General features: G+C 40.6%; 6 protein-coding genes and 4 non-coding genes across 20 annotated transcripts; 2 read left to right on the top strand and 8 right to left on the bottom strand.

Annotated features, from left to right (window-relative positions):
- On the bottom strand, window positions 1-26548 carry LOC5520519. Of its 11 annotated transcripts, none has more exons than XM_048719992.1 (12): window positions 26479-26512; window positions 3381-3419; window positions 2976-3046; window positions 2742-2816; window positions 2487-2535; window positions 2227-2257; window positions 1918-1948; window positions 1609-1639; window positions 1216-1286; window positions 830-865; window positions 353-397; window positions 1-187 (listed from the first exon to the last, which is right to left on the bottom strand). In XM_048719992.1, exons 5-12 carry the CDS (start codon window positions 2488-2490, stop codon window positions 140-142), a joined length of 297 nt encoding a protein of 98 aa, XP_048575949.1. In that variant the 5' UTR covers window positions 2491-2535; window positions 2742-2816; window positions 2976-3046; window positions 3381-3419; window positions 26479-26512; the 3' UTR covers window positions 1-139. The 11 variants fall into 11 exon arrangements, 7 of the variants coding, with proteins under 7 accessions (XP_048575949.1, XP_048575947.1, XP_048575948.1 ...); XM_048719990.1 differs by having other exon boundaries at window positions 2961-3046; window positions 26479-26501; XM_048719991.1 differs by lacking the exon at window positions 26479-26512 and adding an exon at window positions 4596-4671.
- LOC116603999 lies at window positions 131-223 on the bottom strand. The gene has a single exon (XR_004290860.2). It is a non-coding gene; the product is annotated as a small nucleolar SNORD12/SNORD106 (small nucleolar RNA).
- On the bottom strand, window positions 934-1029 carry LOC116604001. The gene has a single exon (XR_004290862.1). It is a non-coding gene; the product is annotated as a small nucleolar SNORD12/SNORD106 (small nucleolar RNA).
- LOC5520520 (histone H4) lies at window positions 8923-9523 on the bottom strand. Its single transcript, XM_001640409.3, has one exon. It carries the CDS (start codon window positions 9460-9462, stop codon window positions 9151-9153), a length of 312 nt encoding a protein of 103 aa, XP_001640459.1. The 5' UTR covers window positions 9463-9523; the 3' UTR covers window positions 8923-9150.
- Window positions 9929-10407, top strand: LOC5520633 (histone H3). The gene has a single exon (XM_001640295.3). The coding sequence runs from the start codon at window positions 9978-9980 to the stop codon at window positions 10386-10388; it is 411 nt and encodes a 136-aa protein (XP_001640345.1). The 5' UTR covers window positions 9929-9977; the 3' UTR covers window positions 10389-10407.
- On the bottom strand, window positions 10893-11674 carry LOC5520634 (histone H1-delta). Its single transcript, XM_032365678.2, has one exon. The coding sequence runs from the start codon at window positions 11593-11595 to the stop codon at window positions 11041-11043; it is 555 nt and encodes a 184-aa protein (XP_032221569.1). The 5' UTR covers window positions 11596-11674; the 3' UTR covers window positions 10893-11040.
- LOC5520521 (late histone H2B.L4) lies at window positions 13072-13502 on the bottom strand. Its single transcript, XM_001640411.3, has one exon. The coding sequence runs from the start codon at window positions 13457-13459 to the stop codon at window positions 13088-13090; it is 372 nt and encodes a 123-aa protein (XP_001640461.1). The 5' UTR covers window positions 13460-13502; the 3' UTR covers window positions 13072-13087.
- Window positions 13720-14395, top strand: LOC5520522 (histone H2A). The gene has a single exon (XM_001640296.3). The coding sequence runs from the start codon at window positions 13759-13761 to the stop codon at window positions 14137-14139; it is 381 nt and encodes a 126-aa protein (XP_001640346.1). The 5' UTR covers window positions 13720-13758; the 3' UTR covers window positions 14140-14395.
- On the bottom strand, window positions 22430-22525 carry LOC116604000. Its single transcript, XR_004290861.1, has one exon. It is a non-coding gene; the product is annotated as a small nucleolar SNORD12/SNORD106 (small nucleolar RNA).
- Window positions 23198-23293, bottom strand: LOC116604002. The gene has a single exon (XR_004290863.1). It is a non-coding gene; the product is annotated as a small nucleolar SNORD12/SNORD106 (small nucleolar RNA).

Genomic DNA, 26548 nt, shown 5'->3' with positions numbered 1-26548 from the left:
TTCAAATATAAAATTTTAAATTTTATTACATCATATAGAACTGCATTGTGATGGCCTTAACCTGAAATCAACAAAAAAGGCTTTTGTGAGATTTGCATGTGTCAACGGAGCAATAACCATACCATTTAATCAGTGAAAGTCAGACAAATTGGCTTGAGTACAGCACAGTATCACCATGGTCGATAAGCTGGGGAAAAAAGATTTGATCATCATTCTTTCACTGTGGTCAGATATCATTTTGTTCTGCAAATAACAAGTATTCAAAGCAGAAGTTGTGGAAGGTTTACACTATGGTGACGAAATTAACATCTCGAGCATTGATTCCTTATCAAGACAAAACAAATATATATACCTTTTCCATAAATGCCTGAAGACTCCACATACAACACCCAAAGTACTGAAATAAGAAGAGAAATGATAAACATTGTGATTCATTAATTAATATGATAGCTGATTGGGTATTTAGAATGTTGCATATTATTATGCACACTTGACAATTCAGTAAAAAACACTGAAGTAATCAAGGCAAATACAAAACTAAAAATAAGGGACACTATAAACACATATCAAAATGGTGGACAATAGGAAAAGCTGAAATAAGATGCCAGTCAGACATCCAAGGAAGTTATACCATCAGCGAGATATGTGTTAGCATATCCCATCTAGTGGAAACTGCGAACTGGGGATTCATCATCACTCTGGCATCTCTAAATTTTAAAAGACGACTTTGGGGCATTATTTGGCGAAGAGACCCCTTTTTTTAGCCCATCCGTTAAGACGGATGCTTGTGACCCATAAGCACTTATACTAGATGTAGAACATAATTTACCTTGAAAATAAGAAGATTGGCTCCAAAGTGGTCCATCTGAATAACAAATACAGCAATGCATTAAAAAAAATCACACTTGGATGCCCAAGTGTGAGGGCGTTGAAAAGGTGTGGTCAGACAAATTGGCTTGATAAGTACAGCACAGTATCACCATGGTCGATAAGCTGGGGAAAAAAGATTTGATCATCACACCACACCACAAGCTTTTACCATAGACAAGGTTTAATTTGAGCCCTTGCCCACTGTTGGGTAAGTTAGCATTAGGGAAGAAAACAGACTTACCAAGTTTTAAAAAATAGCTGTTTTTTTAAATATATTTTCATTGTTGTGTAAGCTAGGGAACAAAAAAAAAAGAATTTTGCTATGGGACAAAACAGGTAACTTACCAACATGTAAACTATGGCAGGAGTACAGGCTGTTTTGCATGACCATGTCAGGTTATCAATCCTCAAGTCAGCTACACAAGGAAAGAATTTGATTCAAGCTTTGAATAATAGTCATTGCTATGTTATACCACTAAACATAATACTGATAACATTTATCATATAAATGAATGAGGTTCTTGGCACTTCAGAGAACTTACACAAAGAATTTCTCATTCATTTATATTCATGAAATGGCCAGTCAGACATCCAAGGAAGTTATACCATCAGCGAGATATGTGTTAGCATATCCCATCTAGTGGAAACTGCGAACTGGGGATTCATCATCACTCTGGCATAAATAATTTGTTTCATTGTATAAAAACATTGTTTTATTTTGTCATATATAATGCTTACCTGAACAATGCAACCACCACAATGATGTGAACTGCAAGTACAAGACATATGTATAAGAAATGGTACAATTCGAGTGTTGCATCATACAGGATAGCTTGATATAGAGAAATCAGTCTGACGTGCGTTATCAGCACAATTGTCTAAGACAGGGGTAACTAATACTCATCACATTTCTCTATATGAAAGACAAATGTAGAGGCAGCCCTTGCAGGCTTTTTTTTATGGTGACTACTGCATACAAATGGAAAGTAAATACTTACACATGGGTTTCAGTAACATTGTTTTATTTTTTTCATATATAATGCTTACCTGAACAATGCAACCATCACAATAATGTGAACTGCAAGTACAAGACAAATGTATAAGAAATGGTACAATTCGAGTGTTGCATCATACAGGATAGCTTGATATAGAGAAATCAGTCTGATGTGCGTTCTCAGCACAATTTTCTAAGACAGGGATAACTAATACTCGTCACATTTCTCTATATGAAAGACAAATGTAGAGGCAGCCCTTGCAGGCTTTTTTTTATGGCGACTACTGCATACAAATGGAAAGTAAATACTTACACATGGGTTTCAGTAACATTGTTTTATTTTTGTCATATATAATACTTACCTGAACAATGCAACCATCACAATAATGTGAACTGCAAGTACAAGACAAATGTATAAGAAATGGTACAATTCGAGTGTTGCATCATACAGGATAGCTTGATATAGAGAAATCAGTCTGATGTGCGTTCTCAGCACAATTGTCTAAGACAGGGATAACTAATACTCGTCACATTTCTCTATATGAAAGACAAATGTAGAGGCAGCCCTTGCAGGCTTTTTTTTATGGCGACTACTGCATACAAATGGGAAGTAAATACTTACACATGGGTTTCAGTAGTAAGATGGTGTGGGACCTCACATTATTTGACTCCTGAAAGGTAAACATGACAGCGTAGCATGAAATATGAGTAGACCCCTGTTAAGTGATAAGGTATTTATTGAGGGTAATCTCAGGCAAGAAAGCAATGTTTACGTTCAATGTGACTAGCACTCAAACAAGAGGTGTCAGATATTGCAATATCATCATAGATTACCCATCATCTAGTAAACAAGGACAAAAACAACCTGGACTTATACCTGGCAGAAAGCTCAATCCTGGCAAACCACAGATAGACTGCGAAGGCTTAGTATTCTTTTCATGTGGCATTCCAACTGTAAATACATACAAATGAGGATAAGACATTAAATTTTGTTTCTTTAAATTTGGAACAGTACATGAAAAGAATGTTGTCTAAACTACACTTAACAACTATCCATTTCTCATTTCAGAGACCTAACAAAACAACATATACTAACTTTTTATTACTTTACTGCCTAAAGGTGCCACATCTCAGCCTTCTTCAAGGTTGGAACCAGGAATCCAAATGCTATTGACGGGTGTCCTGAAACCATCAAATTCCAAAATCAAGCAAATGTATAACAAGGAAAATCTGAAAGAAGCACAAGCAAGGAAGATCAGTGAAGAGCAAGCTTTCTTCAAGATACGTAGTATCTTCAGAGACTCTAGTCTTCAATCTCATCATCTCTTAAGCTGGGGAACTTGTTAGGACCATAAAAAATACCCAAAAAAAGCTTTTTATGTAACAAAAATCTAAGTCAAAAGAGGTACCTGGGCAGGAAAACACTAATGTACATGACACAAAATATATGCTTCCCCAAAAAAATTCAGTTTTAATGGTCCTTCTTTGAAGCAGAATACTGCCTTTATCACCATACCTGACATCCATCTTGGGCAGTCTGATTATCAAGTTACTCCTGTAAAACAAGAACAAATGGAACCCTGTTCATTGAGAGATATGAGTAAGGGAGTCAGCAGGGTTCACTATGTTGAACCTTAGGGCCAAGATCACTGTTTCTCAAAATGCTATATTTATTGGGTTTCATACAGATACCAAGAGTTGAAGAATAAGAACCCAGAATAAAACTTATACTGCATTCACACCAAACCATGTTTAGTTGAACTAGGTTTTTCCTTGCCTGATAACTTGCCAAGCTAAAGGATCACTTAGTAACATGTACAGCACAGTCTATTCAGTTTTGTTCTTGGTTCTGACCACTCTTGGGAGATTAAGATTTAAACCAGTTTAATTAAACCACCTTTAAACTGGTTTAAGTGCTGGTGTAAATGCTGTATTGATCTCAGACAAATGCCTCGATTGTCATCACTTGATGTTATATGTACAAAACGCACAAATAACAGTGACTTCAGTCTCGTCATCTTTTGTCATCACTGACTAAGGGGGGAGGTAGGTAATGAAAAATGTGCTTTTAAGCCATTCTTATAACTACGACATTTCTCAATTAGTACATTTATTGTATTCTTGCAATGGTTTAGAAATATGTTATAACTAGATAACTTGGTCATCACGCAATAAATAAAGACGGAAATTATTGTCTAAACCGGGGATATATAAATTTGAAACTGTCTAGTCAAAGAGAAAAAAGGCAAACTTCTGCTCACAAAAAACATAACAAAGACGACTGTTAAGCTATGGGAAATGATTGAGTCTTGATTTTGAAGTTGGAAATAGTTATAGAGGAGTAACAAGTAAACTACAGTACGGGGGGCTGTAAACTTCGTGCTTGCCTCGTGCTCATTTTGACCGCAATTTTGAGGAATCCAGATTGCAAATAAATAAAACCAAACTTTGCACTTTTGCCAACCTAAAATCGTTTATAAAGGTGCTAGCGTCGATAAGAAAAGCTTTTTCACCGATCCAAGCGGACAAATTCCTTTTCGCGAATTTAGTTTAACCGGACACGTGAGATTTGTTCGAGCGAGTCGTTCTTTACACGAGAAAAGAAGGCAGAAATAGTGGGATATATTCACCTCATACGAGGAATAGAGTGAAATGACAGCGTACAAATGGGTTGAGATGGATATTTCGATAGATAGGGGAAGATAGGGAGAGCAATGAGCGATATTCTTACCCTAGAAACACGGAGGATGTTAGTTGGCCTGTGAAGAAAGAGAGACCACGAGGGGACGCTGCAATTTATACATGCAATCACGTGACAAGAAGCCCAGGACTCTCACAGTTATACTACCACAGGCTGCCCACAGTCACTGTTTAGGTTAAACACGAAGGCGCGGTATAAAACGGCCTAAGCCCCGCCCCCATTTTTCAAATGGAGAGAAAGTCCAACATGGCGGCCATTACCGTTACGAGCCCAGTCAAAAAAGAATGCCCCCAAATCTAATGATTTGATATCCAACGAATAAAAAAATTCCCAAATGAAAGAAAAGATATGTTTGATTTGTACTTCAAGCCTTTCTTGGCAGCGAGAAATACATATTTATCTTAGAATTCGTACATTTACGGCGTGATTTCAAATCTCCTTTCCCTTCGACGCCATTTTTGGTATGTATACCTTCCCGACTATCCTAGGGAAGGATTTGGTGAGCTGGGGCCCGCAATGACCACAGTCATTGCTTAGCAGTCTATCCTAAGGGATTATGCGTGCAATGGTGTACAAACAGAGCTAAATTTTGCCATTCTTAGCGTGTTTAGAAAATGTTTCGTGGAGCGATTTTGCCTCATTTCTTCGCGCTTTTCTTGGTCGGTAGCATTATTCGTATTTCAATCAGACATTCGGGGAAATATGAAGAGCATTGTACTCTGGAAAGAAGCCCCTAAAATGGGGAGAAGAGGAAAGGAAGACAGGAAGAAAAAAAGACATTGCAAAAAATAATGTGTTTTTGTAAGTTCTGTATTGAAAAATAGCACACAACAAAGCAGGACATTAGAATTAAACATAAGCAGCAAACATCAGGTATAAAGTCAAGATACATCATATATATATTTTATTATTCATAAGTCACTTTATAGCTGTAGTGTAAGAGGACACTTCAGTAAAACTTATTCTAGAGAAACAATTATTTCTACTTTCTTGTTGCTGCAACAGGTGTAAAACAAAAATGCAAAGTGTGCCTATCTGCTGTTATACATCTGTTCAAGAATTAACCAAAAATCCATGAAGTGTTTTCACATTTACCTGAGCAGGAAGAAAATTTGGTGTGGTGGGCAGGTCAGGGGAACCCCCAGTTGACTTCTACTTTGACAAAAAGCCAATTTGTCTTTGTTATCTTTTTACCAAATTTAATAGTTGATCAATACATGTTACCATGATCAGGCATCGGCAAATGACCCCAGTTTCATAAGTTTCAGCGGTATCCAGGGAGTGTGCAAGTGAAACTCTGATATTACATTATCTAGGGTGGTCATTACCTTGGGTCCTTTCTCTGGTGCCATCCTGCTGTTAGTACCAGAATTCTTGATCCAGAAGATAACAAAAGGCTAAGGGGATTTTTCAACTAACCCTCACCCTGTCTGTCATTTATAAGTATACTCAACAGAGTACTAGGTACACCTTTTGAATAGGGAGTATAGTGCAGTCAACTTGATTTCTTGTAGAGCACTTGGTCATTAGACCATTGTGCCCTCTTGCTAATTTATCAGATGCAGGGTTAAAAGTAGGGCTTAGTTACGTCCCAATAAAATGCAAAACTTACTATTTGTCTGTACAAAACAAGGGATTGGTATACAATAAAAAAACATTTGTTTCAATATTTGTTTATATAGTGCATAACTGGCTCAGGGGAAACAGCAAAAAACCCTTTGTACAATGTCTCATTGTATACTTACACATATACGTACACCAAACAAATGAAGGGCTACCAAAGAAATGCCTGATATCCATCTAAGTGAGTTGGAGCCATAATTGAGTCTATCTTTCTACTTTTTGGATCAGAATGCACCTGTATAGTATTTTGTTTTTATCTTGCAATCTATGATGACTACAAATGACTACAAATAATAACAATTGAATTAGCTATGTGTTTCTATTTGTCAAAAAAGGGTCTGGATCCTTAGTTTTATAAAGGGGTTGCCCAAACATATGTTTTATACTTTATAAGTTAAATTATACAAAATAGAGAGATGACTTTTACTGTTTTGATTTAATGGATATCCCCCCTGTATCCAGTCAACGTCCGAAAATCTCAAGTCTTGAAAATGTTTTGGGGGGAGGGGTGGGGTATATTCATTTTGTTTGGGGGAGGGGTGGGTTTAACCTCGCACGAGGGTGTTAGATAAATTGAGCTACGCAAGGATATTATGGTTTCAAATATTTTAATAGAAAAGAGGCAAAATGACGATTTTCTATGGAATAATTTTTCGGAAGCGATAAAAATCGCTAAAAAGCGGGAGATTTGGTGCTCAACGAGGCAGAGCGGGAGAAGGGGTCCAAAATCTTGAGACTCCCGCCTAATGCGGGAGAGTTGACAGGTATGTGTATCTATACTTGCTTTTACTGTAAGAATGAGAAGTCTTGAAGTGAATGGATAAAAGACAAGGCATTTTGGTTTATTCAAAAGTATAATCTATTATGCAGTTTATAAAATATGACTGGTTGCTAAACACTTCAGTAACACATAAATCAATTTGATAGCCTACGGAACATGTTTTCTTTATAAAGAAATGTTTATTATTTAAAATCACAGGGAAAATGTAATACTGTATATGTCTATGTATCTGCTTTTTCTTGAGGGATATATCTTGTTGATTATTTAGATGTCACTATGACTTGCTTCTTGGGTATAGCTAGGATGAAATCATTTAATTAATTAGAAGTTATATATAATAGATTCAACATTCAAGTTTGGCCCAAATCAATTCAGAAAGATTTACTAAACTGTTTAGTTAACATTTCTAGAATACAGATAATGGACCGCTTTCTCTGATGATTTATGACTTAAGTATGTATTAGAAAGATCAAAACCATAAAAAAAACACCATTTACTACATATTTATACTTAAATTCCAACTTATAGTAGCTTGTAAATAGAATTAAAACTTCACACACCACAAAACAATCTTGTCCGAGCTCGAGGCGATGTAAAAATAAAACAAACAACAGTAAAGCAAGATTTGATCTACAAGCAACATCTTTTCTATAGAAAGGCCTGCATTACTTCTATCGACAGTAATGTGGACAAAGTCAAGATGCATTTTCTAGCAAAACAGTTTCCCCGCTACTTTAATTACCTATAAGCTATTGATGACTAATTTAAATCCTGTTTTCTGAGTTTTAAAGATATGAAAAGTACATTTTAGGCATAAAAAACTCACCTTTTTCGAGGTTTGCAATCGTTGTTTTCTGGTCATGCGTTTTTTTGCGTAAATCACGATGGTTTCGTAGCTTTATTTCTACTGCGTTTCGTTATTTACACATTCTATTGGACTAGAAGGTAGAATTGGCATTTTTATACACCAGGAAGCGCTTTAGTGGGTTTAACCCCCCCCCCCCCCCTTTAGGCTGCCAGCAGGCCATAGGTAACAAATAAACTACCCCCTCCCCCTTTGTCACTGAGCCAACTCCCCCCCTTAGAGAAAAGCTAGATCCAATCCTGAAATCTTCCATGTGATGATAATATTTTATCCAAATAAGGAAAATCAGGTTATTAAAGAATGCTCCCATATTTTATTCAACTAATTAAAGGATTCACAAAGGAAAAACTTTGGAACATAAGCTAAAACAGTTGAAATTTTGAAAGTTGCCTTAAAGTGAGTTAACATTGCCTTAAATGCATCATTTTCGGTCAAAACATCAAGCTCGGCAATGTTAGCTGTTCACGATCCAGCCGATCACGTGACTTTTGCAAACAATATTTCAAAAAATTCTCCGCTGGTGGATACGCTATGAAAAAAAAAACATCGCATGTTTTATGTTCCTTTGAAACACGTCTGTACACTGACGTCTTAACCGGCAAGAAAAGTTTAGCCCTTCGGTCACAAATCAACATTTTTATTCGCAGCAGGTAACGTGACTTAACTAAATATTTAATATCTACGGCGAGAAAATCTCGGATGCTAATATATAGATTTAGGCACTGCCTAAAAACGGAGCCAGCGTTTGATACCTAGTGGGGGATCTAGGTGCCTTTAAAATGTTTTTTAAGTAGATTAAAAAAGTCATTTTTTACTGCCATGTCATTATAAATTGTACAGGCCCGTACCTAGGAGGGGTCCCCCCCCCCACACACACACACACACAACGGCCAAAGGAACACTTTCGGTTCTCAATAGACGTGCTATTATTTGTAGACAAAACTCACTCTGGTATGTAGCCAGAACCGACATTAAACCTCCCCTGGAGATACTGCAAAGGCACGGTCAGATTTTTATCAGAGAACTCCCCCCCCGGGGGAGTTTGATTTTGATATGGCGGTATAAAGAAAAAAAATCGAACACAATCGCAATGACAACAAAGCAAAGGTAGTCTCTATTACATTTCTAAAAACCATTTGCTTTTATAAATGTTGTTTAAAGAATTTACCCTTAAATGCATAATGTACGCTTTATGTTAAAAGTTTGTGTGATTGAAAACGAGTTCTGTGGCATAATTTTATTGATGCGTTTGATCACGACCTTCATTGCATGTGGTGGCTCCTAAAAGAGCCGTTGGTTTGTGTTGACTAGATAATCTAGCCGCCGAATCCGTACAGGGTTCGGCCTTGTCGCTTCAGAGCGTAGACTACGTCCATGGCGGTGACAGTCTTACGCTTGGCGTGCTCGGTGTAGGTGACCGCGTCACGGATAACGTTCTCAAGGAAGACTTTGAGAACGCCACGGGTCTCCTCGTAGATGAGGCCAGAGATTCGTTTGACTCCACCACGGCGGGCGAGACGGCGAATGGCGGGCTTGGTGATGCCCTGGATGTTATCCCGAAGGATCTTGCGATGACGCTTCGCGCCTCCCTTTCCTAGACCTTTTCCTCCTTTGCCGCGACCAGACATGTTGAGCCCTATGTAATATTCGTAGAATGCTTTGTTGATGGGTGCAATGCTTTATATAGACATTATGCGGCCCTACAAGGAAACATGGTTTTCCCTCTCATATTGCGTAAGTGTAATCCGAAAGGTCAACTATGCGCCTCTAATTTACAAGTCAAATCAACAACAATTTCGATCCTATCGTTGTTCGACACGCGCTTTCAACTCACAGTAAACAACCAATATCTCTTCTAATTTATACTTTATCTATGATTTTACTTCGGCCCAAGGTACAAACACAGTGTGTCTGTTGGACAGATGTAGCTATTTTGAGTTATTATGCATATCTACCAAGAGATTTCGGGAAAACACTGCAATGAGCAGCACAGAAAATCTTGGCGCCGTTTGTGTAGACAAAAGGAACCAATCAGATGAAGAGAGATCTAACCAATCAGATTCTAGAGCGGCAAGTATAAAATTCGAATCCAACGATCATTTGTATTTTATTGCACTTCGAGAAAACTCGTTGCAAAGATATAATGGCTCGTACCAAGCAAACTGCCCGTAAATCTACCGGAGGAAAGGCTCCCCGTAAACAACTCGCCACCAAGGCAGCGCGTAAGAGTGCTCCTGCCACCGGTGGAGTGAAGAAGCCTCATCGTTACAGGCCCGGTACCGTCGCACTTCGAGAGATCCGTCGCTACCAGAAGTCGACCGAGCTTCTGATCCGCAAGCTGCCGTTCCAGCGCCTGGTCCGTGAGATCGCTCAGGACTTCAAGACTGACCTTCGTTTCCAGAGCTCCGCCGTGATGGCTCTTCAGGAGGCTAGCGAGGCTTACCTCGTTGGTCTGTTTGAGGACACCAACTTGTGCGCCATCCACGCCAAGCGAGTCACCATCATGCCCAAGGACATCCAGCTTGCCCGCCGCATCCGTGGCGAGAGAGCGTAAACAGTTCCTCGCAAGAACACAATAAAACGGCTCTTTTAGGAGCCACCACATGCAATAAAGTCACTAATCCATGCTTCTTTAGTTAACGAAATAACAAAGTATGCAAATCCTTGTATAAATGATAATCGTTGTTTCCCGGTTTTTTAACAGATAATGCATCCACAATCTATCGGGGAAAGTAAATGATTTCGTGCAGTTTTGCGAATAGTGAGTACGAATCACCGATGGAAAAATGGTGGGTTTAAATGTTCATAGGCCAGGATCTCAAAAGATAAGCTTCTTTATTTCCGTATAAACAATTGTAATTTTCGTTTGATAGGGCCTGAATTCAGGTCCTGATCTATGGAAACTTTTGGCAGTGTTCAATTGTTCTTTTCTCTATTGGAAACTTTTGGCGGTTATTACGCTTCGTTATTAAGGGATGAATTCTTCAAAGCTGGTATAAACAGATAGAGTTGACCAGACGAGGGGCTCCTCTCAAAATAGGTCGTAATAATTATAGTATTTTGGTGAGAGCGCTGGAATCGATACTTTGATTTATTGAGGACACGAGATACAGATAAGAGTGCATGTGGCCTTGCTTTTATAAATGTGGATGGCTCCTAAAAGAGCCGTTTGGTTTGTGTGTGTAATAAAGCGACTTTAGACCGCTCTACTTCTTGGCTGGCTTTTTGGCGGCCTTTTTTGCGGCGGGTTTCTTCGTTGCTTTCTTGGCGGCCGGTTTCTTGGCAGGCTTTGCCGCAGCCTTCTTAGCGGCGGGTTTCTTTGCTGCTTTCTTGGCGGCCGGTTTCTTAGCAGCAGGCTTTTTCGCTGCCTTCTTGGGGGACTTCTTTGCTGCAGCTTTCTTCGGGGACTTCTTGGCGGCGGGTTTCTTGGCAGCCTTGGGTTTCTTTGCTACTGGCTTCTTCGCTTTCTTTGGTTTTTCAACAGCAGCCTTGTTCAGTTTGAAGGAACCAGAAGCTCCTACACCTTTGGTGTGCACTAGTTTTCCCTTGTCGCTCATGCGCTTGAGCGCCAGCTTAAGATGGACACCAACACCGTCTCCGACCTTGTAGTTGCCCTTGATGTATTTCTCGATGGCCTGGCGGGACGATCCGTTGCGTTCCTTTAGGGCGCCGATGGCTGCTACGACCATATCAGTGTACTTAGGGTGCTCTGCAGGCTTGGCTGGCTTCTTAGCCTTGGCAGGTTTTGCTTCGTCTGACATTTTGAATTGTGCGTTGGATTGTTCTCGGTGCGATTGCTTGCGAGTATTGAAGTTTGCGCGCCAAACGGCAAAATATATTCAGTATGGCCGGACCTCCGAGGAGCCAGTATAAACACCAGCTTAAACAAGATGGCGACCGAAGAGTGTGTTTCTTTGCTTCGTTTATCGTCTCAAAACTTTTTCCTTTTTTTAAATATTAAGATGTTACTGTTACAGATTGCACAAGCAATACCTTATACTCACACCAGATGAATTTTATACTTTTCTCTTATTATTTTAAAAAGTTATTAAGCAAAGTTCAAGATAGTTTGACGATCATGTTTGCATAATGTCTAAGGAAAATCTAAATATCTTTGCCAATAAAGTTATTATCATTCAAATTCTAGCCTCATCACATTATTTTCTTATCATTTCATGCATGAGAGATAGGATTGCGTTTTAGGGAATATAGTTTCTCGTCATTTCTACCAATTTTCGATAACACATAGAAACGTCTGGGTGATGGCTCCAGTCCGCGTTTCCCGCTAAAAATCGTTTGTGAAACTATCTCTATGGTCTCCCTTACACTCACACGAAACTTTATGATTTGATTCACAACATTTTAAGGGAATTTCTTGGTATTATTTGCCTTGCATGTGTATGCTTTCTTGAGAATTTTTCTCTAGTTTCTCCGCATGCTTTTCTGTTCGCATTCAACAGTTGAACATTTCTGGTCTCGGCCACAAGTCTTCGAATGGAGGATTCATGACTCAATCTAAACTGAGTGTTTTGAGAAATTTAAACTTGAATAAACCAGTGCGATCTACTAATTTAATGCAGGGCTCGAGAATCGACTCGAACTAAACTTCTTCGATTGTTACTTGAAACATGAACGGGTGTAATACTGTATTCAACATATTATGACCGAAACGGTTAATCGACAAACACATGCGCTACCTTATACTGCTTCATTACATTTTTACTTATCTTACATGTTCGACAGCAAATCTAAATCTATTTTCTTGCGCATATTAGAGTTTATGCAAGAATTAGAAATCAATAAATTAAGTGAACCGGATATTTGCGCCAAAACACTTTGATTTATGGATGTCAGTGGGACGAATACTTCATTCACGCTTCAAAGAAACTTAATTTCTAATAATTTGCTATTACACGATAAAAGAAAGACTGACCCCGTTTTTTTACGTTTGTGTGGGTTGGGGCCTGTAAATGTTCGTTTTTTACTTGATAGCAAACCGCCTCATGTCTAGTTTTCTCTCTAATGAGTTTGGATGAGTTTACTGTCCTGCACCGCGCAAGTTTTTATTAGTGCAGCGCACGACAGGGCTACATTAATCCCAAGGACAAAGATGTTAGGCAGATCGTGATATTTTTGCACACTCGACTTTCATTTCTAACAGGCATAGATTGCATGAGGCGCAGTGACTTTTGTGTCATTTGGGTGGCTCCTAAAAGAGCCGTTGTTTGGTTTGTGCAGCACGGATTGCGCCGTTTACTTGCTGCTGGTGTACTTGGTGACGGCCTTGGTTCCCTCGCTCACGGCGTGCTTGGCCAGCTCACCGGGAAGGAGCAGACGAACGGCCGTCTGGATTTCCCTGCTCGTGATGGTGGACTTCTTGTTGTAGTGCGCCAGGCGGGAAGCTTCACCAGCGATGCGCTCGAAGATGTCGTTCACGAAAGAGTTCATGATGACCATGGCTTTGCTCGAGATACCGGTGTCGGGGTGGACTTGCTTCAGCACCTTGTAGATGTAGATAGAATAGCTTTCCTTACGTCTTCCCTTTCTCTTCTTCTTGCCCTCTCCGACCTGCTTTTTGACGGCCTTCTTGCCTGCGGATTTTCCTACGGGAGCTTTTGGCGGCATTTTGGTGTAAACTGAAGTTGCGTATGATGAAGCTGTTATCGCAAATTCGTATTTATATCAAACCTAGGAGTGGATTACTTAGTATGCAGATCGAAAATCCTGATATTTGATTGGTTATTTTCAGGTTAATATGATAATCCAGAGTGCTTTTGACACAAGGTCAACTGCTTTGAAAAATCAAGAATTTTGATTGGTGCATTTCGATCCGGCGATTATCAAGCTCTCGGTATAAAAGACTTGACACGGACGTTAACCTCATTTATCTACATTTTCAGGTAGCAAACACACAAACACTGACAATGTCTGGTCGTGGTAAAGGCAAAGCCAAGGGCACCAAGTCCAAGACCCGCTCATCCCGTGCAGGGCTTCAGTTCCCCGTCGGTCGTATCCACCGTCTTCTGCGCAAGGGCAACTACGCCGAGCGTGTTGGTGCTGGCGCTCCGGTTTACATGGCCGCCGTGCTCGAGTACCTGAGCGCTGAGATCCTCGAGTTGGCCGGCAACGCTGCCCGCGACAACAAGAAGACCAGGATCATCCCCCGTCACTTGCAGTTGGCTGTCAGGAACGACGAGGAGTTGAACAGGCTGCTCAGCGGCGTCACAATCGCCCAGGGTGGTGTGCTACCCAACATCCAGTCCGTGCTTCTGCCCAAGAAGACCGAGAAGAAGGCCAAGGCATAAGCAGTTTCTGCTGCAAAAATAACAACGGCTCTTTTAGGAGCCACCACATGACACGAGAGTCATGACTGCATCATGCAATCTACCCCTTTCTGTATAAAACCCCCCTTGTAATCATATGAGAATTGTTCTTCTTTAGCGCATAGACCTTTTCCCGCCATTTCTCTCCAGGTAAAAGGCAATGTCCTTTGTTAGAATTCCATAAATATCTTACCAAGAAAAAAGCGCGCAAATCATTCAAACCAATGTCCTCTAAAAAGCTATCTAGAGTATATTTTCTCATCGTGTATAATGTAGTGTTATTTACTAGATATGTAATGAATATCTTACCAAGTCTTAGAAAGAAGCGCGCGAATGGAGCAAAAATAGGTCTTACAAAAAAGTTACGTTATTACCATCCTCGGAAGCGAGTCTTTCGGGATGGAAACAGGAAATATCTTAAAGGTCCACTTTTTTTTATTTCTCACCCCCCCCCCCCCCCCAAGGAAAATCCTAGGTATGGGTCTGTTGCATTGGCCGCTCCAAATGTATCAAGCAAGCACTCATTTAATAATATTAAATATGCAGTATGAAAGTTAACAAATACCTAACCTTGGTGTGAAAAAGGCTGTCAAAGTTTAGGTGTCTTAGTTGACGAGAATGATTTTCAGGAGTCTAATGGTCAATTCTTAACTCTGCCAAGGACGGTCCCAAGCCCGGCTGAAAAAGGAGGAGGGTTGGGCGTGGGGCTAGCTACCCCACCCTGTCAAAAAAATCCTAGCTACAGAAACGCCAACAGCAAAATCACCAGACATCACGGTCCTGGGAGAAGATGGACCTCCAGCTGGAAGGTGTATGACGTCGGGCGGTGAAAGCCAAAACCTGGAAGCCGTCAGACCGAAGACCATCGCCTCCACCAGGACCACCACCACCATCGCTACATGGAACGTCCGGACCATGTACGAGACCGGGAGGACAGCGCAAGTGGCCGCAGAGATGAGGAAGTTCAACCTCACCGTGCTAGGAATCAGCGAGTCAAGATGGACTGGTTCCGGGCAGAAGCGACTGACTTCCGGCAAGTTACTGCTATACTCGGGGCACGAGCAGGAAGATGCTGCACACACCCAGGGAGTGGCCCTGATGCTTTCAAAGTCAGCACAGAGAGCTCTTATCGGATGGGAGGCGCACGGACCAAGGATCATGACAGCCTCTTTCTACACCAAGAAGAAGAGGATCAACATGGACATCATCCAGTGCTATGCCCCGACGAACGACAGTGAAGAGGAGGAGAAGGACATTTTTTACAACAGACGAGAAAGATCAAACAAAGAGAAACATCATCATAGTAATGGGCGACTTCAACGCCAAGATCGGCAGTGACAACCGAGGATACGAGGAGATCATGGGGCAGCAGGGGCTAGGCGAGATGAACGACAACGGGGAGAGGTTCGCCGACCTGTGCGCCGCAAGCAACCTGGTCATCGGAGGAAGTGTTTTCCACCACAGAAGGATACACAAGGCAACTTGGGTGTCACCAGACCTGTCCACGGAAAACCAGATCGACCACGTGTGAATCGGGAAGAAGTTTCGCCGCTCTCTTCAAGATGTGCGCGTCAAGCGAGGAGCAGACGTTGCTTCAGACCATCATCTTCTCGTCGCCCGGCTGAAGCTGAAGCTGAAGAAGAATTGGACAGGGGGGTCCAGCCAACGCCAGCGCTACAACACCATCACGCTGAAAGAAAGCAAGAAGAAAGAAGAGTTCAAGGTCACTCTTTCCAACAAGTTCCAGGCCCTCGAAGAGCTGCTTGAAGAGGAGACGATAGAAGAGAAGTGGCAGAAAGTGAAAGAAGCAGTGACCTCAACATGCCAAGAAGTACTGGGCCCCAAGTCGTACAAACACAAGGAATGGATATCAGCAGAGACACTACAGAAGATAGAAGAAAGAAGACAGAAGAAGGAAGTGGTGAACAACAGCAGAACAAGAGCAACGAAAGCGAAAGCACAAGAGGAATACACAGAAGCAAACAGAGTCGTCAAGCGAAGCATCAGAGCAGACAAGCGAAGCTAGATAGAGACACTGGCAACAGAAGCAGAAGAAGCAGCTCACCAGAACAGCACCAAGGACCTGTATTCCATCGTCAAGAAAATATCGGGCAAGTTTGCCAAGTCAGAGAGGCCAGTAAAGGACAAGAATGGAGGAGTGATAGCAGACGAAGAAGGACAGAAGAAGAGGTGGATCGAGCACTTCCAGGAGCTACTCAACAGGCCAGCTCCTGCAAACCCACCGGAGATATCGCCAGCTGACAATGACCTGCCAATCGAGTCCTGCGCACCCACGAAGGAAGAAATCTGCAGCGCCATCAAGCAATTGAAGAACGGCAAGTCTGCAGGACCCGACAGCATCCCGACAGAAGAGCTAAAGGCTGACGTCGAGACGTCGAGTTTTTCTGCAAGATATGGGAAGAAGAAGAAGTACCAGCAGAGTGGAAGGAAGGCTACCTCATCAAACTCCCCAAGAAAGGTGACCTCAGTTCCTGCTCCAACTACCGAGGGATAACGCTGTCGTCCATCCCAGGGAAGGTGTTTAACCGCATCCTGCTGAACAGAATGAAAGACGCCGTGGACCCGCATCTCCGTGACCAACAAGCCGGCTCCCGAAAGGAGAGATCGTGCACGGACCAGATCGCAACCCTGCGCATCATTCTGGAGCAGTCCCTGGAGTGGAACTCAACCCTCTACGTCAACTTCATCGGCTATGAGAAGGCGTTTGACAGCGTTGACAGGCAGACCCTCTGGAGACTACTGAGACACTATGGAGTGCCAGAGATGATAACCAACATCATCAGGAAGTCATATGAAGGAATGACCTGCAGAGTAGTGCATGGCAGACAGCTCACCGATGCCTTCGAAATACGAACCGGAGTGAGGCAAGGCTGCTTACTCTCGCCCTTCGTGTTCCTGCTGGCCATAGACTGGATCATGAAGACGTCAACAGACCAGAAACGAAACGGTATTCAGTGGACACTTTGGAAGCAGCTGGACGACCTCGACTTTGCCGATGACCTGGTCTTCTCTCTCACACCCAGCAACAGATGCAGGAAAAGGCCAACATCGTTGCGGACAACTCAGCCAGGCTGGGCCTCAACATCAACAGAGGGAAGACCAAGGTGTTCAAGACAAACGCATCCAACGAGACACCCATCACAGTCCAAGGCGAGGCGCTGGAAGAGTTGGACACCTTCACCTACCTCGGCAGCATCCTGGACAAGCAGGGAGGAACGGATGCCGACATCAGAACCCGCATTGGTAAAGCCCGAGCAGCCTTCCATCAACTAAAGAACATCTGGGGATCCAGCGAGATCAGCATCACCACCAAGATCAGGCTCTTCAACACCATCGTAAAGCCAATACTACTCTACGGAGCCGAGACCTGGAGAACCACCGTCATCACCATGAAGAAAATCCAGGTCTTCATCAACACCTGCCTGAGGAAGATCCTGAAGATCCGCTGGCCCGACAAGATCGGCAAAGACGAATTATGGCAGCGTACAAAGCAGCAGCCTGTTGATCAAGACGTCCTTCAAAGACGCTGGCGATGGATTGGCCACACCCTTCGGAAGCCTGCAACCAACATCACAAGACAATCCCTCACTTGTAATCCCCAAGGAAAGAGGAAGAGAGGGCGGCCTCGTAACACCTGGCGCCGAGATTTGGATGCAGACGCCAAGCAGATGGGCAAGACGTGGGGACAGCTGGAGAGACTCGCCCAGAACCGAGACGCCTGGAGAGAGCTGGTCGGCGGCCTATGTCTCAGACGGGACCACAGGGAGATGATGAATGGTCAATTCTTATTTTCCCTCTTATTTAACTCCACTATCTATATTTTTTTTTTCAAAATAGCATTCTAACAAGCTTTGACCTTGTGAAGAATATATCAAGGATGTAACAGTATTCCAGAGAATTAGATGCCATACTGTAGTTTTCACGTACTGCAACTGATTATTCAGAAGAATGTGTTGAAATTAAACTCCACAAATATACCTCCTGACATGCATTACATATTGGTGCACCCACCCTTTGGCCTTTTTTTTAGAAACTTTTGATCCATCCATACAGGCTACTAAAAAATAAATGCAATGGAGGCAAATCCTAAATTATTGAAAGTTTTTAATTTCAAACCAAACCATGTTCATTGCGATCTATGTTGGGGGCAGAGAGGAATAAATATACAAATAAGCGGAGCGGAGAAATGTGACTCTATTTAAACAAAATGTTACTCTATTCTAAAACATTTATAACAATAATGCAATAATAACTTCACTGAGCACTTTCCTAGTATTTTTCCCTTCCCTATTACCTTTAGGATTGATATAAAACTGTTTTCTTTACAAATTTATTATTGAAAAAGCACAATGTTGTGTTGTTCGCTTTTGTTGTAAGCTGTGAAGTTGTCGAATTTCTGCTAGCAAGGAACTCGTCGACACAAGCGAATGATTTTTATAGCTGAAAACAAACATCAAGGCCCTTTCTTCTCAGGATCTCCTTACATAAATTTAGACGTGAATGAATATATAATGGTAGTGTAGATCCTCCATAGTCCTCCTCTATAGTCCTCTTTTTAGCTGTTGCGACGGGCGGGATTCACGAATACTAGGGTAGATTTTACTATCGACTTGTACTTCAGACAAAACGGTTCCTAAATGACTTCAGTCCATTTGAATCCGCATATTTTCTCATTAAATACTTTTCTGTGAAGATACGAACTTTGAACTAAAAACACATAAAAGCGTAAGACCAAGAGGGGCCTGAGAGTTGCGCGGCTGTATTACTGGCTGGCTGATTTGTGACACCACAGGGTAACCGCGCGATGACCACAAAACCAAGTCGCATAGCTTACCATATTTCTATACCTATGGAGCTCCGCGCGCGGCCGCGCTGGCTCCGCTAAAACGCTATCATATGACACATATAAAGTCAACACTTATTTAGTAAACACGTGATCTACGATGTGACGTCATCACCAAAAGAAAACATTACGAAAATGTTTAGGTAATTTCCTTGAATTGCACTGCGCACCCCTTCTGCGCATAGTGGCGTGCGCTGTTTGTTCGAATTTTCCGGTATTAAGTGCGCGCGAGCCACAGTTGTACAAGAAAACACGGCAAAAGGCGCGCGTTTTTTACTTTAAATCGCTTTGACAGAAAAACGAAGTCGGTTACCCCCATTTTTTATTTGCTCAAATAGTTAAATATATACGGAAAAATGATAAACTGAAAGAAGAAAAAAAGTTGGGTTGTAGAAGTTTTGTTATTTCTCTTAAAAGCCGTAAAAATACTTCAAAATGGCGCTTTTTACAGTATGAATAGTGGCGAAAACAATGTCTTTTAGTGTGATCTCTTAAAATGTGATTTGTTTTAAACATTAGGTACTACGGGTTATTGTTTAGGAGATTGGATTTTGGCAGCTCGACAAACACAACTTAGTTTTCTAAAGACTCTAGGCACTCTTTTTGAAAACTAAGAGTTGGGATTTTTCCTTGCGCGATCAATGAAAACGCGTCAACTCTACGCCCCTCTGTTGTGAAAACGAGGTCGGTACCCCCATTTTTTATTACATTTTTTGAAAGCCCTTAACTTCAATATTGTTTATGCCAAGTTTTGAAAAATAATGGGTTGTAGAACTATTTCAAGGGAATTACATTAACCCATTGACTCCTGGCTTTTTTGGAGCTGAATTTACAAAAAACAGACTGAAAACAGATACCTCCCCCCCTATTCTGAGTTTTATACAGCCCGTCAAAGTCAATCACAGCTGCACCTAGTCAGCGGTATCCAAGCTTTCCAACAGTGCTTTGCGGTCCCCACTTTTAATCCCTCGTCGTTGTGCTGAAGCCAGCACAAGTTGATGGTTGCTTGTATTTTTCATCAAAAATACAGCTAAGCATATTAGGAGAGTGTCTCAGGACACCATGAAGTCTTTTGGGGCATAATTGAGTGCTTTGCTTATGGATATTTGCAAGCAAAGGTGGATTCGTTATGATTTTTTCTTGTTTGGCTTTGCCTGGATGAGAAAATAATTTTCTAAAGAATCACCACAGCTCTCCTAAATGGTGTCTTTTCTAAAACCAAATTGATTGAAAAATTGTTTACACTGCTATTCTGGGTCTGTATGACCTGGAATTGATTTGTTTGGCTTCGGGGTGAAAAGACTTCTAAAAAACCATCTGACTTTTGGGAGAGAAGTGTTGACTGGCAATCTTCTCGTGAATTTTCCCCTGGATCTCCCAGAATGCTTTGCAATACGTAAAGACATTTTCGTGGTTGTACAATCCTTCAAGGAATGGACATTGTGTTTTGAGGCCAAGGAAATGTACCTGGAGGATCAGAATAAAGGTATCTATTTGTGTCTTGAGCTGTGTTTGCTGATCTCTCTCCCTTGTGTGGTATTTTGAGCGTTTTATTGAGAGGGGTGATTCTGCTTTTCTCTCCTTGTTCCATTTGAGATTTGTCAAAGAACCTGTGCTATTATTTGGCTTAAGAGTAGTTGCTATCACCTTGGTTGGATGCATATCTTCAAGACCATTTATCTCTTAGACTGATGCCTGAGTATCTTCATCTTGTTGTGTTTATTTTGCATTTATGAATTTTTTGGGTTGTGGGTACTTCCCAAAGCCGGTACAGACAACTCGTTCACGTGCAATCCAGCTCGGCATCTTTCGCCGCTTTTATTCTTCGTGATACGCGTGTTCTCATGTAATATTAAAACTAAACATAAACAAAATACATAATTACAATCAATAGCTCAATATAAAAATCTAACGGGAAATAAACTTACGACTCTTGAGCCTTCATTCTTGGCGACACACATTCCTAGGTGCCCTGGTCCCAGAGCCTCGAGCGTCTCTCTATTCAGTGGTTAACAGGTTAACCTCGCTGGCCACTAAATAGAGAGACGCGCGAGGCTCTGGAACCAGGGTAATTCCTAGGTGACTCTTCGCCATTCTCATCACAACACTCGACAACACGTGACCGTTTTGGCGGCATTTGGGCAGCCTGTGGTGTATCGACGCTACATAATATATAGCGAAAAGTATAAGCATCTAAAATGCATAAAATAAATTATGAACAGAGACTAATAAAAATATCTCTAAGTTTTGGTCTTGCAGACAGGTGCCAGGCGGATTGGCTGAGGAGAGCACAGCCATAGGTATCACATGGAAAAAGGCCGCCAAGGTGAGGGGAAGATAGTTTATCATCACAAGAAATGACCACGGACCCCGACAGGTACTCTTCAAGGAACGTGTCAATTGGAAGTTTTTAAAAAAAATTTTACTAATAATTTAGAGCAGATGGCCTGTAAAATAGCGCGGATTCTAATACTCTTGAGGTTTAAGTCGACCTTCCGGAAGTAAACTGATAACATGACCGTTAAAAAAACACCCAGAAGTGACTTTTTGAACTTCAATTTTAGCGTTGTGTCGTTGATCTATCTGATCAGCATATGGGTTAAAATGTCTTAGACACGAGGTTCCGCTATAAAAGGATAAGCACCTCCCACCCAAGGGCTCGACTTTGCAATTATATTCAGAAAACTTCCACACTAGTCACAAATTATAATTCTTCTGTAAAATTGCTTATCTCCGAGCTCAGTCGGCTTGGAATAAAACTATTTTTGCAAGGTTTTACAAGATAGTTGTGTTGAGAGATCGATAAATTAGTACTCCACTCACGTTTTCGGTGTAACATTTTAAATTTTGGGCAATTAAAAATCTAACGCACATTCATAAATTATCGCGCTGTGATAAAAATGCTAGTATTTTAAAGCGTACACAGCTTGGTATTGTATTATTTTACGTGGAAACATTTTAGGTGGACAACTCTAGGAATGATATTTGATTTAGAATATGAAATTTGAATTTAGCGCTCAGAGCAATTGTCCTGAAATGTTGACCAATTGATGACTGATTGATAACTGATAGTTCTTGAGCCCAGGGGTGGGAGGAGCTTTCCCTTTTATAGCAGAACCTCTTGTTTAATGTATTTTTTAATAATAATAATAATAAAGGTAGTGGCAATGGGTCATCTTTTGCCAGAGTGGGGTTTTGTGATTTGAGGAGCGGGTGGAGGGGAGGGGGAGGTATTTTAAGTGGGCTGTTGGAATATCTGGCAAGGACGCAATGGAAAACAACTTCAAATATAAAATTTTAGATTTTATTACATCATATAGAGCTGCATTGTGATGGCCTTAACCTGAAATCAACAAAAAAGGCTTGAGATCCTCATGTGTCAACAGAGCAATAACCATGCCATTTTATCAGTGAAAGTCAGACAAATTGGCTTGATAAGTTCAGCATAGTATCACCATGGTCGATAAGCTGGGGAAAAAAGATTTGATCATCATTCTTTCACTGTGGTCAGATATTATTTTGATCTCCCTATGGTGACGAAACTTACATCTCGAGCATTGATTCCTTATCAAGACAAAACAAATATATATACCTTTTCCATAAATGCCTGAAGACTACACATACAACACCCAAAGTACTGAAATAAGAAGAGAAATGATAAACATTGCGATTCATTAATTTAATATGATTGGGCATTTAGAATGTTGCATATTATTATGCAAACTTGACAATTCAGTAAAAAAAAAAACACTGAAGTAATCAAGGCAAATACAAAACTAAAAATAAGGAAGGGACACTATAAACACATATCAAAATGGTGGACAATAGGAATAGCTGAAATAAGATGCCAGTCAGACATCCAAGGAAGTTATACCATCAGCGAGATATGTGTTAGCATATCCCATCTAGTGGAAACTGCGAACTGGGGATTCATCATCACTCTGGCATCTCTAAATTTTAAAAGACGACTTTGGGGCATTATTTGGCGAAGAGACCTCTTTTTTTAGCCCATCCGTTAAGACGGATGCTTGCGACCCATAAGCACTTATACTAGATGTAGAACATAATTTACCTTGAAAATAAGAAGATTGGCTCCCAAGTGGTCCATCTAAATAACAAATTCAGCAATACATTAATAAAAATCACACTTGGATGCCCAAGTGTAAAGGCGTTGAAAAGGTGTGGTCAGACAAATTGGCTTGATAAGTACAGCACAGTATCACCATGGTCGATAAGCTGGGGAAAAAAGATTTGATCATCACACCACACCACAAGCTTTTACCATAGACAAGGTTTAATTTGAGCACTTGCCCACTGTTGGGTAAGTTAGCATTAGGAAACAACCAAGTTTTAAAACATAGCTGTTTTTTTTATATTTTCATTGTTGTGTAAGCTAGGGAACAAAAAAAAGAATTTTGCTATGGGACAAAACAGGTAACTTACCAACATGTAAACTATGGCAGGAGTACAGGCTGTTTTGCATGACCATGTCAGGTTATCACTCCTCAAGTCAGCTACACAAGGGAAGAATTTTATTCAAGCTTTGAATAATGGTCATGGCTATGTGATACCACTAAACATAATACTGATAACATTTATCATATAAATGAGCGAGGTTCTTGGCAATTCAGAGAACTTATACAAAGAATTTCTCATTCATTTATATTCATGAAATGGCCAGTCAGACATCCAAGGAAGTTATACCATCAGCGAGATATGTGTTAGCATATCCCATCTAGTGGAAACTGCGAACTGGGGATTCATCATCACTCTGGCATAAATAATTTGTTTTATTGTATAAAAACATTGTTTTATTTTGTCATATATAATGCTTACCTGAACAATGCAACCACCACAATTATGTGAACTGCAAGTACAAGACAAATGTATAAGAAATGGTACAATTCGAGTGTTGCATCATACAGGGTAGCTTGATATAGAGAAATCAGTCTGACGTGCGTTATCAGCACAATTGTCTAAGACAGGGGTAACTAATACTCATCACATTTCTCTGTATAAAAGACAAATGTAGCGGCAACGCTTGCAGGCTTTTTTTTTATGGTGACTACTGCATACAAATGGAAAGTAAATACTTACACATGGGTTTCAGTAACATTGTTTTATTTTTGTCATATATAATGTTTACCTGAACAATGCAACCATCACAATAATGTGAACTGCAAGTACAAGACAAATGTATAAGAAATGGTACAATTCGAGTGCTGCATCATGCAGGATAGCTTGATATAGAGAAATCAGTCTGATGTGCGTTCTCAGCACAATTGTCTAAGACAGGGATAACTAATACTCATCACATTTCTTTTTTTATGGCGACTACTGCATACAAATGGGAAGTAAATACTTACACATGGGTTTCAGCAGTAAGATGGTGTGGGACCTCACATTATTGGACTCCTGAAAGGTAAACAGGACAGCTTAGCATGAAATATGAGTAGACCCCTGTTAAGTGATAAGGTATTTATTGAGGGTAATCTCAGGCAAGAAAGCAATGTTTACGTTCAATGTGACTAGCACTCAAACAAGAGGTGTCAGATATTGCAATATCATCATAGATTACCCATCATCTAGTAAACAAGGACAAAAACAACCTGGACTTATACCTGGCATAAAGCTCAATCCTGGCAAACCACAGATAGACTGCGAAGGCTTAGTATTCTTTTCATGTGGTATCCCAACTGTAAATACATACAAATGAGGATAAGACATTAAATTTTGCTTATTTAAATTTGGGACAGTACATGAAAAGAATGTTGTCTAAACTACACTTAACATCTATCCATTTGTCATTTCAGAGACCTAACAAAACAACATATACTAACTTTTTATTACTTTACTGCCTAAAGGTGCCACATCTTAGCCTTTTTCAAGGTTGGAACCAGGAATCCAAATGCTATTACGGGTGTCCTGAAACCATCAATTTACAAAATCAAGCAAATGTATAACAAGGAAAATCTGAAAGAAGCACAAGCAAGGAAGATCAGTGAAGATCAAGCTTTCTTCAAGATACGTAGTATCTTCAGAGACTCTAGTCTTCAATCTCATCATCTCTTAAGCTGGGGAACTTGTTAGGACCATAAAAAAATACCCAAAAAAGCTTTTTATGTAACAAAAATCTAAGTCAAAAGAGGTACCTGGGCAGGAAAACACTAATGTACATGACACAAATATATGCTTCCCCAATAAAATTCAGTTTTAATGGTCCTTCTTTGAAGCAGAATACTGCCTTTATCACCATACCTGACATCCATCTTGGGCAGTCTGATTATCAGGGTTACTCCTGTAAAACAAGAACAAATGGAACCCTGTTCATTGAGATATGAGTAAGGGAGTCAGCAGGGTTCACTATGTTAAACCTTAGGGCCAAGATCACTGTTTCTCAGAATGCTATATTTATTGGGTTTCATACAGATCCCAAGAGTTGAAGAATAAGAACCCAGAATAAAACTTATAATGCATACACACCAAACCATGTTTAGTTAAACTAGGTTTTTCCTTGCCTGATAACTTGCCAAGCTAAAGGATCACTTAGTAACATGTACAGCACAATCTATTCAGTTTTGTTCTTGGTTCTGACCACTCTTGGGAGATTAAGATTTAAACCAGTTTAATTAAACCACCTTTAAATTGGTTTAAGTGCTGGTGTAAATGCTGTATTAATCTCAGACAAATGCCTCGATTGTCATCACTTGATGTTATATGTACAAAACGCACAAATAACAGTGACTTCAGTCTCGTCATCTTTTGTCATCACTGACTAAGGGGGTGGAGGTAGGTAATGAAAAATGTGCCATTCTTATAACTACGACATTTCTCCATTAGTACATTTATTGTATTTTTGCAATGGTTTAGAAATATGTTATAACTAGATAACTTGGTCATCACGCAATAAATAAAGACGGAAATTATTGTCTAAACCGGGGATATATAAATTTGAAACTGTCTATTCAAAGAGAAAAAAGGCAAACTTCTGCTCACAAAAAACATAACAAAGACGACTGTTAAGCTATGGGAAATGATTGAGTCTTGATTTTGAAGTTGGGAATAGTTATAGAGGAGTAACAAGTAAACTACAGTACGGGGGGCTGTAAACTTCGTGCTTGCCTCGTGCTCATTTTGACCGCAATTTTGAGGAATCCAGATTGCAAATAAATAAAACCAAACTTTGCACTTTTGCCAACCTAAAATCGTTTATAAAGGTGCTAGCGTCGACAAGAAAAGCTTTTTCACCGATCCAAGCGGACAAATACCTTTCACGTGAAATTTGTTCGAGCGAGTCCGGTGAGCAGTCGTTCTTTACACGAGAAAAGAAGGCAGAAATAGTGGGATATATTCACCTCATACGAGAAATAGAGTGAAATGACAGCGTACAAATGGGTTGAGATGGATATTTCTATAGATAGGGGACGATTAGGGAGAGCAATGAGCGATATTCTTACCCTAGAAACACGGAGGATGTTGGTTGGCCTATGAAGAGAGAGACCACGAGGGGACGCTGCAATTTATACA

The sequence above is a fragment of the Nematostella vectensis genome, chromosome 12, assembly GCF_932526225.1.
Source record: "Nematostella vectensis chromosome 12, jaNemVect1.1, whole genome shotgun sequence".
Classification (NCBI taxonomy): domain Eukaryota; kingdom Metazoa; phylum Cnidaria; class Anthozoa; order Actiniaria; family Edwardsiidae; genus Nematostella; species Nematostella vectensis.
The sequence above is the reverse complement of the archived record's forward strand: the minus strand, read 5'-3'. Positions and strand labels throughout refer to the sequence as shown.

Excerpts from the sequence above, each read along its gene's own strand:
- LOC5520519 (XM_048719987.1), bottom strand. The coding sequence starts at position 2,550 with ATGTTTACCTTTCAGGAGTCAAATAATGTGAGGTCCCACACCATCTTA. Across the intron at positions 2,258-2,486 it reads CTTACTACTGAAACCCATGT|TTCACATTATTGTGATGGTT; the intron begins GTAAGTATTTAC and ends TTGTACTTGCAG. Across the intron at positions 1,287-1,608 it reads GTGGTGGTTGCATTGTTCAG|CTGACTTGAGGATTGATAAC; the intron begins GTAAGCATTATA and ends TTCCTTGTGTAG.
- LOC5520522 (XM_001640296.3), top strand. The coding sequence starts at position 13,759 with ATGTCTGGTCGTGGTAAAGGCAAAGCCAAGGGCACCAAGTCCAAGACC.
- LOC5520634 (XM_032365678.2), bottom strand. The coding sequence starts at position 11,595 with ATGTCAGACGAAGCAAAACCTGCCAAGGCTAAGAAGCCAGCCAAGCCT.
- LOC5520633 (XM_001640295.3), top strand. The coding sequence starts at position 9,978 with ATGGCTCGTACCAAGCAAACTGCCCGTAAATCTACCGGAGGAAAGGCT.
- LOC5520520 (XM_001640409.3), bottom strand. The coding sequence starts at position 9,462 with ATGTCTGGTCGCGGCAAAGGAGGAAAAGGTCTAGGAAAGGGAGGCGCG.
- LOC5520521 (XM_001640411.3), bottom strand. The coding sequence starts at position 13,459 with ATGCCGCCAAAAGCTCCCGTAGGAAAATCCGCAGGCAAGAAGGCCGTC.